Raw genomic sequence first — 12,527 nt, 5'->3', positions numbered from 1 at the left:
CACCCTTAATTACTACAACAGCTGCAACTACTACAGTGACACCTGCAACTGCGACAACTGTTATTTCTACGTCACCTGCAACGACTTCGACGACAGCTACTACGCCAACGAACCCAACTACTACGACTTTGACACCTGCTACCACGACAACTGCGACGACAGCTGCGACGGTTACTTTGAAAGCTGCAATTACTACTGTGACACCTGCAACTGTGACAACTGATGTTCCTACGACAGCTTCAACGACTGCGACGACAGCTACTACGCCAACTAACCCAACTACTACGACTTTGACACCTGCTACCACGACAACTGCTTCTACTGCGACGACAGCTACTACGCCAACTAACTTAACTACTACGATTTTGACACCTGCTACCACGACAACTACTTCTACTGCGACGACAGCTGCGACGATTACTATGACAGCTGCAACTACTACACTGATCTCTGATAATGCGACAACTACAACTACCACGACAACGACGACAGATGTAACCACTGCTCCTGTTCTGATCTCGTCAACACCTTCAACTACTACAATCACTGCAACTACTACAGTGACACCTGCAACTGCGACAACTGATGTTCCTACTTCAGCTTCAACGACTGCGACGACAGCTACTACGCTAACGAACCCAACTACTACGACTTTGACACCTGCTACAACGACAGCTGCTTCTACTGCGACGACAGCTGCGACGGTTACTATGACAGCTGCAACTACTACAGTGATCTCTGATAATGCGACAACTACAACTACCACGACAACGACGACAGATGTAACCACTGCTCCTGCACTGATCTCGTCGACAACCACAACTACTACGATCGCTGCAACTACTACAGTGACACCTGCAACTGCGACAACTGTTCCTGCGACAGCTTCAACGACTGCGACGACAGCTACTACGCCAACGAACCCAGCTACTACGACTTTGACACCTGCTACCACGACAACTGCTTCTACTGCGACGACAGCTGCAACTACTACAGTGATCTCTGATAATGCGACAACTACAACTACCACGACAACGACCACAGATGTAACCACAGCTCCTGCACTGATCTCGTCGACAACCCCAACTACTACGATCGCTGCAACTACTACAGTAACACCTGCAACTGCGACAACTGTTCCTGCGACAGCTTCAACGACTGCGACGACAGCTACTACGCCAACGAACCCAGCTACTACGACTTTGACACCTGCTACCACGACAACTGCTTCTACTGCGACGACAGCTGCAACTACTACAGTGATCTCTGATAATGCGACAACTACAACTACCACGACAACGACCACAGATGTAACCACAGCTCCTGCACTGATCTCGTCGACAACCCCAACTACTACGATCGCTGCAACTACTACAGTGACACCTGCAACTGCGACAACTGTTGTTCCTGCGACAGCTTCAACGACTGCGGCGACAGCTACTACGCCAACGAACCCAACTACTACGACTTTGACACCTGCTACCACGACAACTGCTTCTACTGCGACGACAGCTGCAACTACTACAGTGATCTCTGATAATGCTACAACTACAACTACCACGACAACGACCACAGATGTAAGCACTGCTCCTGCACTGATCTCACTGTGGGTGGAATCTGTCGTACAATTCTCCTCTCAATACAGGGCCACCCGGTAAGTAGACCAGCATAAAGGGCATAACTTGGATTCCTGTTTAGCTCACCTGGCCCAAAGGGAGATTATGTAATGGCATATTTGTTCGTTTTCCGTCGTGAACATATTCTCACTGGACCAATAAAGCTGAAACTTTAACCATTGATGACACCCCACCGTGTGCAAGAGGTTCCGATCCAATTATTAATATGGCCGCCTCAGCAGCCATATTGAAAGAATTAATTATGGCCATTACAAAGCAATTTGTTTTCCAAATGGTAAATGTATAGTTAGTAGTGCTGTTCAACAAATATGTTCCGTTTTATACAATATTGAAAATGATAATCCTGATTTGACCTTTGCACTTTGCACTGTTATGACCACACAGGCAATTTATGGCATTGGCTAATTGGAAGACGACCTTTCACAGCAATACCCCTCCGGGTCAAGACCTGAGGTCACAGCAGGTAAAGCCCGAGAGAACACTGACCGCTCAATATGTATGAAGGATGCGTGGCTTCTTGAGCCAATCAGTTGCTAGCTACAATCAGGGAAGGACTCTTTGTATATATATTCACAGAAAGAATTTGAGATACGTGGAATTAATACCTCTGGGCTTTCAAAAAGTATAAAGAAGGTGCTTGAATTTTTGCAATCTCGAAGAACCAAGTTTAATTCTGTCAAAATATTTGATTTCCCAGCTTTGTACACCACTTTCCCACACGACAAACTTTAGGAAAAACGCGATCCATGGGATATCTGTCAATATACGTGGTGACAATAGATATTGTTAAATGTTCAGAACAATTTTGGCAAAAATGAAAGCAAATGTTATGCGAAGATTACTGAAGAAACAACAGGTGAAATGCTATACTTCCTCACTGATAACATCTACAGTAAACTACGTTTATAACGAACACGCTAATAACGAACTGACCGATATAACGAACTAAGTTAACTTTGTAGTCCCGGCCATTTGTTGTATATATGTTGTTACATGCTTATAACGAACTACGGTTATTACGAACTTAACTTAGTGGTCCTTTTGAGTCCGTTATAACCGTAGTTTACTGTATGTAACATTTGGAGCCATTTGGGCCTTTGTTCTAGCATGTGCCAAAATCTTGTGGCTTTCATCACAGACACATGCTCATGTTCATATGTAATCGGAATCGTACAGTCGACTCTACTGTTGGCAGAGATATCTTGTGAATATGGAAAGAGTTTCGCCGATTTTTTTACTAAAACGATTCGACTTCATTTCATAACACCTCGATCGCATGTTTTTCAAAAGAAAGAAAGAGCATAAATTATCCTCCGATGGTACTCACTTTTGGCTGTGGATGATATGGAGCTTAAACACGACGGGGTGGATAAATTTATCCACAGCAATATAATAGGCTTGTTTCATCTACTGCCGTAGTTGGTAGTTGGACAAAACACATGTTTCGTTGTTTTGCGATATCATAAATTTTGACTTTTTGTTTGTTTAAACTTTGCATATTGGCAATGCTAGTATATTTTATCAAAATGCATTTCTTTGCACTGTAAATATACTGTCCACGAAAACAACAAGCCAATGAAGATGTTACTTCCAATGACTGATGGCATCTTCATTTGAGTCTAGTCCAAACTTGATTTGACTTTGCCAGTAAGTTCTCTCAAATGACATTTTGACTCTTCTGACATCTACTGCCCTGAAATTACCAGACTTAAGGAGCTGAATATTTGATAAAAGATAAGATAAGATGTAAGGTAAAAGAAAATTGTATAGTGTCTGTTCATGTTGACATTTTGAACTACACACCCAGGTGAGCTACAGTGTGAACTTGAAACAACTTCAAACAACGACTAGTAATTACTTTTAAAAATACAGTATAACTACAAACATTGTCAATGCCTAATCCGATTGAATCTCAATCTCATGATTGAAAGACTTAATAAATAATCTTTCCTAATTCCATGTTGTCTGTGAAAAAAAGCTCATCGAATCTTTCTTAAACTCTATTTTGAGCCACAATCAATGTAAATTGAGTGAATTTAGTTACATTTGCTCGAACACCCTATCTCTCAAATACAAATACAACTACAAATATGCAGCAAAATGTAATTAATGTATAATGAAAACTCGTGTATAGTCTGGACAGTACAAGCACCCAACATTGCCTTTACAGCTTTCTCTGAGAGTAAATACTTGTACATATAACAGTAAATAGTTAAAGCAAACAGCCTGAAGCACAGATCCTCATACGAAATAAAAAAAATTCTACTCACCCTTTTATGCAAATTGTGTGAGTGGCGGGTGCAGCTGGTTGGGCAGGATCTGCTTACCCATTTCGTGAACAGATGACGTAATCGCTGGATTTCAGTCATCCATTCATATAATTTTCACAGCTATTTTTGTACACTGGAATCTGTTTCTTCGGATACTAGTACTAGATTCTCTGTTGTTGAGGTTTTATATTTAGACAGCTATATTTTGATTTGACCTCACCGTGCTGATTTGTTAGAAAATGAATAAAATAAGAAAAGTGAAAACTCCTTTTCAACCACGTGCCCTTAACCTAACACGAGTTAATAGATTTATTATTTCGTAACTTACGACTCTTGCTCAAGTTGTTTGATCAAGGTTACAACATTCAAGGCCTTAGTAAAGCTTTCAAAATGGCAGACATGTTGAGGATATTTCCAAAACTGACGCATCAGTGACAAAAATGGTGTCCAGTGCAATTCCCTGTATTTGACCTGTACCATATGCTCCCATGATTTTTTTTGCCTTTGCATGTGTTTGTGACGGGTGCCACCGGTTGGGCAGGATACGCTCACCTTTTCGCGAACACATGATATCATCACTATTTGATAGTGATTCATAAACGCATGTTGATTATATAGTCGGAATCGTAAATCGACTCGGCTTTTAGCAGAGATTTCTATTGAATATGGAAAGGGTTTTGTCGCTTTTATTTACATGACCCTATTGAGGTGGTAAGGGGAAATGGGGTTTAACATCGCGTTCAAAATAAGTGTACGTGCAGGTACCTGCGTGTTGGTTTGGACGAGTCCGGACTGATGCCGGTTTTATACTGCTAGCCCACTGAGACATAGCTGGAATATTGCTGAGTGCGGCGTTAAACAACAAACAAACAAACACAAACAGCATGTTTCAGCATCACTGGTCCAGTGGTTTCAGAGGAGTTGTTTACAGACCATGCCAACAACGATGGACAAACATTCCATGTAAAGTGTCAGCATGACGCGTTTTAACCCGGACACCCAACTCAGACACAGTATACAGATTCCGAGCAGACCAGTCTATGTTTTATCCCCTTTAATACCGAGCACCAGGCAGGGTAACAACAAGTATCTTTTGGCCTGACGTTGCCAGACGCGAACCTCTGAACTTTCGCCTTCCGGACAGACGCTCTATCCACTACACCATGGAGGCGGTCTCCAGACAGACGCTCTTTCCACTACTCCATGGAGGCGGTCTCCAGACAGACGCTCTATCCACTACACCATGAGACGGTCTCCAGACAGACGCTCTATCCACTACTCCATGAGGCGGTCTCCAGACAGACGCTCTATCCACTACACCATGGAGGCGGTCTCCAGACAGACGCTCTATCCACTACTCCATGGAGGCGGTCGGTCGCTGATGAGATGAGTCTCACCTGACAAATGAATTTAACGATGACTTTACGTTTGGACATGTTTAAAACATGTCACCAAATAGCCATTACGAACTCGGTATTTCTCGACAACACATTGCACCTGCAAAGAACATTCAATTCCTTAGCAGAAATGTTAAGTTACAGCGCGAGCAAACAACAGGACATCCGATATCGATCTGACTCGCACGCAAGCTCGATATTTTCTTCACAGTCGTTCACTAAAGATTCATGTGAACAAATAATTCATTAATTTTAGGAATGAAAAAAACCCAGAATATGACACGAGGGATGATACTGTACGTGATACTTTGGGTAAAGCACTAATGGATATTAAAGAACATTATAAAAGTGACAAAGAAAAGAAACAAGCTTCCAGGTCTATAATGGAGAAAATATACTGATTTGCGATAATCCCTTGCCTATGGAATCAATGACGTATATGCATTAGATTAATTGATTAATTTAGTAAATTGCGGGACGAAGACCATCAGTGGGACTGAAACTATAATCTTCGAAAAACAATCCATTCATAGTTAGAGTCAGTAAGTTCGGAAACGTTTCACCTTTGTGTCCAAATGCACGTGTTATTTACAATAACACAACAGTTCAACATACAGCTGACAAAGCTGCTGAGAATGGAGATATCCGATGCCAATGACCTAGCAGCATATTCTGAATATCTTCAACAAAGGTGCCTTTGAAGTACAGGTAAATGAAACGCCATAATCATAAGAAATCTCAACTAAAAGCAGAGTCCACTAAACGATCCCGAAATAATATTGCCCCTTTTGCTCACATTTTAAATTAATGCCACAAACTTTTCCATATTCACAATAATCTCTGCAAAATGCAGAGCCGATTTACGATTCCGACCAAATCATGAACACGTGTTGAATAACTACACAATAGTGATGACACCAGGGGTCCTGGAAAACATATTTTCTTTAAACATGCAAATAGTCTTTATTCCTGTTAAGACCGCCCCCGTGGTCTAGTGGTAGAGCGTCCGCCCGGAGAGCGGAAGGTCCGGGGTTCGTTCCCCGACCGCGTCATACCAAAAGACGTTAAAAGATGGTACTTGTTGTTACCCTGTCTGGCGCTCGGCATTAAGGGGTTAAAACAAGGACTGGTCGGCTCGGAGTCAGTATACTGTGTTTGAGTGGGGTATTCATGTTAAACTGCGGTATGGTATCTCAGTGAGCTAGCACTATAAACTGGCATCAGTCCGGACTAGTACAAACAGCCACACACACACGTGCATGCACGTCGCTATATAAGTGCAATAATCTTGGACGAGACGTTAAACCCCATTTCACCTCACCTTATTCCTGTTAACAATAATTCCTGTTAATTGTCATAACAATACCATTATAATATGCTTTAAATTTTGGGAATTTTGCAAAATGGCAGTGGTATACACGTATCACTAGTTTGTGTTGTTTTGGACACACACTGATCCTACCATGCTGATTCCGAGGCAAATATAAGCAACGTAAACAGAACGTCATGTACAAAAATTACCTCTTCTCCTGTCAAGCATCGCCTTTTTACGCATCAACATGATACAACTACATAATTAGTGTATGCTACCAACAAACCAAGTTATACCTCTCTTACTTCGATGAATACAGAAAATATGAAACGTCAGCGCCAGGAAATAACCTGTCTCGATATTCCGCCGAAACAGATTCCATTGTACGTAAACGGCAAAATTGCAGGGGAAATTATATGAATGGATTACCGAAAACCAATAATGACACCAGGTGGTCGCAAAGAGGGTATGCCCAGTAAGACATCTGGGTGAAATATGTTGCAGATTATGCAGATATGCTATCCGTCTAAGACAGACAATTTTTTCATCCGATTTCAATCATGTATTTAATATTAGCTGGAGTGCCCAGAAAATAGTAGGACCTCCGGATGTATACCCCGCCTATGGCGACAACCCCAACGCATGGGCATCAGCTGAGTGGACCGGTATTGAGTGGATAGAGGTACGTAGGTATTCCAATACCTAATACACGGCAATGATACCTATGCTCAATGCTATCATCCTAGTCATATACACTTCCACCACTTCAGGGTTTCCATGACTTTCCTACGAAGGATATTTTTTTGTATAATTTCATATACTGTTCAAATAACATAGGAGGCCCAAACTACTGGGTTTATATTGTACATTATTGACATATATTAACCAATCACAATTTATTTCATAAAAAGCATTAATGATAGTACTTATTAAAATACTTATTAAAATATGTTAACTGCACAGGATACTACTACTACTACTACTACTACTACTACTACTACTACTACTAATATATCACTCATTCTGTATGTGTATATAAGTTCGGCAACATTATATTGTTGATGTCATAAAGTCTGATGATATCAAGCTACCTGTAACACTGAAGTGCCTACACTGTTCATGTACGCTGTACCAAATCTCTTTTGCAAAAACTTTAATGGCCAGAAATAGGGTTGCTCCGAAGTACGTTTTTTGTTCCGAATCAGCTTCTCCGAATTTATGTGCAGGTTCAGATCTCCCAGTCGCTGAACATCACCAAGTTGGACATATACGAGACCTTCCACGCAGGAGGAGTGAAGGTAGTATCTGCCTGGAACCCGTCCACGTCCAGCTGGGATGTGTTGTGGCAGGTGTCTACCGTCTCTGTCCTCGCCGCCAGCAGGATCTTCTCCCCTCCAATACAGGTATGTACATAGATATCTACCCCCTCCAATACAGGTATGTACATAGATATCTATCCCCTACCAATACAGATATGTACATAGATATCTCCCCCCTCCAATACAGTTATGTACATAGTAATCTACCCCCTCCAATACAGGTATGTACATAAATGTCTACCCCCCTACCAATACAGGTACATTGTATGTACATAGATATCTACACCCCACTAATACAGGTATGTACATAGATATCTACACCCCACTAATACAGGTATATACATAGATACCTCCCTCCATTAATACAGGTATGTACATAGATATCTACCTCCACAAAAACAGTATATACATAAATATCTACCTCCATCAATAGAGGTATCTACACAGATATCTACCTTCTCCTAATACATGTGTCTACATAGATATCTACTCCCTCCAAATACATAGACACATTCCCCTCACCGATGTTATGTGCGGTTTTACGATGCAACTATAACAAAAATCAACTTTAAATTTTGGACACGTGCCGTTTTCAGCCAGTTTGTCTTGCCTTATATTTACATACTCTGAAGATTAAATAATTATATGGTTTCCCGTGATATCTGTTTTTTAATTGTTTTCGTTTCATCTCCAGACACCAACTTACAAGACTGATCAACTGCGGATCGAGGTCGACTGCGGCCCTGCACAGCACTGGGTTGAACTGGATGCAGTGGAGGTCACCGGATATGCGTAGTTGCATGTTTGATATTTGCATCACTACGAGGCTATCAAATTATTTAACGAAATGTCGAGCTTTGAGTGGGCGATATCGGAACTTGGATATGTGATTTTCTTGTTGCCAAGGTCGACTGCCGTTTAAAACTTATTTGTTAGAATAATAAGCACAGGAAGTGCTAAGCTTTGTTTGTTGTGTATTTGTAAAGAATGCAATTATATCGTCAATGTATTATGAAAAAACGTCGGTAGCTGAACATTAAGGAATTCTATATGAGGGAAATTGAGACGATTTGGTGCCGGGAGCAATGAATTATATATGTGAGGTGAGGTGAAATGGGGTTGAACGTCGCGTCCAAGAATATTGCACTTATATAGCGACGTGCATGTACGTGTGTGTGTTTGTGTGGCTGCTTGTACTAGTCCGGACCGATGCCGATTTATAGTGCTAGCTCACTGAGATACCATGCCGCAGTTTAACATGAATACCCCACTCAGACACAGTATACTGACTCCGAGCCGACCAGTCCTTGTTTTAGCCCCTTCATGCCGAGCGCCTGACAGGGTAACAACAAGTGCCATCTTTCAACGTCTTTTTGTATGACGCGGCCGGGGATCGAACCCCGGACCTTCCGCTCTCTGGGCGGACGCTCTACCACTAGACCACGGAGGCGGTAATTATATATGTAGTAATGATGGTGCGCAATGCTAGGGTGTCATGCGCTTGACATGCGGTAACATGGCTCACGCTGCATTATTCATGGTCATATCCAATGTTCATGCACTTTGAACTCTGATTGTGTCCAAGCTGTTCACACGCGCATGTATTTCTCTTGTTTTGTTCATGAATATATGAAGGCTTTTGTCGCTTTTATATACACGTTTCAGTTCTACCTCAGTTGGAATCGTAGAATGGACTTTGCTTTTAGAAGATATTTCTTTGGATTGGATTGGATTCGAATGTTATGTACTACAATGCAATATGGATGTAATGACAAAAAGAAGACGTTGACAGTCTTTCTAACCAGCGAACTGCCAACGTCAGTGTATTAGGTCTGTATCCGGCATCACAAAGACGTCGACACAGCCATGGTCACAAGAAAGGAAGAAGGCAAAGTTAATTTGGAAGATTTGTTCCTCCAGGAACCAATGGGACTGCACAACGTAAGAACAAGACTATATTCTGTGTCACTGAGAGAAATGAAACGACTCCAGCGATTCTTGCTGATGGGTGCATCTACGTACAGCAGGAGCCCACAGCATCGACTAGAGAGTTTAGTTCTTGAAATAGTTCCAGAAACAGACTCCACGAAATCAGACTAAGATCGCATGTTCTTCAATTTTAAACTTGCCAACAAGGGAATCGATGCAATCAATTTAAGTAACATTCTCAGATAAAAATCATTACCTAAAATGTCCCTCAATATTTTAATTTCAGGAACCAGCAACAATTTCATTTTCCTATACAAACACCATTTCATCCAGGTTGTTCGATTATAGGAACGTGTTCTGTCCCAGCCAGCTGTGATCTAAAGTCTGGTTGCCCCACATAAAAAGTGTCTAGTTGTTCCCACTTATAAGACCTCATTGAACATAACCATTAAACACAAGCATCACTACATTAATTATTTGATGAAAGAACTTGGTATAAATGAGATATCACAAAATGCCACATAGTAGGCCAGTATGTTAACCATTATCCTTAATACAATCAAGAAAGGACTTTCTATATATTCACAGAAAGTATTGGAGACAAGTGAGTGGATTTAATACCATGTGAATTCTCCCAAACTCACAGGATTTGTTTGACTGTTTGTAATCTCAGAAAAGTACCAAGTTCAGTTCTGTCAGTACATTGGATTTTTCCATGTTGTACACCACTATCCCACATGATAAACCTAAGGGGAAAACTTCATTCCTTGATCCATGGGGCTTTTGTTACAAAACGTGGTGACCGTAGATACAGGTACATATCTATCTTCAGGGGATCAGGTCAGTTGTGAAAAATGAAAGCAAATGCCACCTTAAGTTCACTTAAGAAACAGTAAGTGAGATGCTGGACTTCCCCATTAATAAAATATATGTAAAATTTGGGGCTAAGACATTAAGGCAAGAAGTAGGCATTCCCATGGGCACCAATTGTGCACACTTCTACAGTAAACTACGGTCATAACGAACTCAAAGGGACTACTAATTTTAGTTCGTTATAACCGTAGTTCGTTATGAGCATATATACAGCATAACTACAGCAAATAGGCGGGACCAAAAAGTAAGTTCGTAATATCCGTCAGTTCGTTATAAGCGTGTTCGTTTTATCCGTAGTCTACTGTATCTGATTTCTTTTTTTATACATCTGAAGCAGGGTTTCTGCTTGGAAATTAAGCTTTACGTTTATCGATTATCTGACATAGTTCAATAACCAGCAGCAAATAACCAATTACTTTCCACTGACTTACCCACCTGAACTAGAAAAAGAGGAGACCAGTGAGACCGCCTCATCTGTTTCATATTTAGATCCGTGCATAAAGATTCAGAGTGACAAAACACTATCCACAAGACTGTATGACAAGAGGGATATGACATTAACTTTCCAATAGCAAAAAGTTTACTTAATTTCAAGCAATATTCCTGTAGCTCCAGCCCTTGGTGTTTACATTGCACAACTTTTGAGGAACAACCGAACATGCGAGGATTTCAAAGAGCGTCATGCGACTCTTGCTCATAAGCTATTTGATCATACAACATTCAAGGCCCCAGTAACGCTTTCATAACGTTATATGGTTGACATGTGGAAGGTATTTCAGTGACAAGAATGATGTCCAATTCAACTCCTTATTTTGACTTGTACCATATGTTGCCGTGTTTTCCCAGGCGAACAACTGACTTGCATTTGCATGCGTTTATGACGGGTGCCACGGGTGGGGCAGGATACGTTCACCTTATCGCGAACACCTGGTATCATCACTATTTGATAGTGAATTTACAAAAACATGCTCATAATATAGCCGAAATCGTACAATCGATTCTGCATTTGGTAAAGATTTCTTGTTAATATGGAAAGGTTTTTGAAGCATTTATTTCAAATGTGAGCAAAATGGGGAATATTGTTTTGAACACTTAATATGCATATAAAAAGATTTATAAATTATAATTTATGCTTTCGAGATATATTATAACATGTATTTAGATTCCAACATTTCCATCTTTGCTTTATTAGACAATAAAAGTGACATATGCTGCGTGTTGTGTTTTTAAGAGATTTTCTTTACTGTTTAAAGGGGGCACGGGTGGCCCAGTCGTCTAAGGCGCCGCGATTCGTTGTGCAGAGTTGCGTCCCTTGGGCACGCCAGAAGCCCATGATTGTTGGTTCGAACCCCGTTCGCCCCAATTATGTTTCTAGGTTTGTCAGCACCATACCCGTGCTCGTGGGTTTCACCGAAGTGGTAAACGTCTGAGACCTGCGTCACTTCGGGCTTTCCTCCCACATTAAGCTGACACGCCGTGATATAACTGGAATATTGTTAAAAAGCGGTGTTAAACCCAACTCACTCAATTACTGTTCAACATTTATGAACTGATTATAAGCTGGAATTTATCATCAGTCATTAGTCAGTATTTGTTAGGTTATAATTCACCTCCACGTTTTAGAATTCAGGTCTTATTTTCATCCCTTTTCACACATATTTGGCTTTATGAACTATTAATTTGACATAATACTGATGTTTTGGCAGAAGCGGTATACTAGACATATGAGGTGATATGGATTATTTTGGGGTTATGCATTAACATCAACAAATAAATAAAAGTTTGTTGGT

General features: G+C 41.0%; 1 protein-coding gene across 1 annotated transcript; it reads left to right on the top strand.

Annotated features, from left to right (window-relative positions):
• The first annotated feature begins 422 nt into the window (after positions 1-422).
• LOC124140473 (mucin-5AC-like) lies at positions 423-8,731 on the top strand. The gene is made up of 4 exons (XM_048381225.1): positions 423-1,654; positions 7,193-7,298; positions 7,843-8,019; positions 8,630-8,731. The coding sequence occupies exons 1-4, from the start codon at positions 423-425 to the stop codon at positions 8,729-8,731; spliced, it is 1,617 nt and encodes a 538-aa protein (XP_048237182.1).
• The last annotated feature ends 3,796 nt before the right edge of the window (positions 8,732-12,527 follow it).

Source organism: Haliotis rufescens, unplaced genomic scaffold (assembly GCF_023055435.1).
Source record: "Haliotis rufescens isolate VD_foot unplaced genomic scaffold, xgHalRufe1.0.p SCAF_37, whole genome shotgun sequence".
NCBI classification, from domain to species: domain Eukaryota; kingdom Metazoa; phylum Mollusca; class Gastropoda; order Lepetellida; family Haliotidae; genus Haliotis; species Haliotis rufescens.
This window is presented reverse-complemented; position numbering and strand designations above follow the sequence as displayed.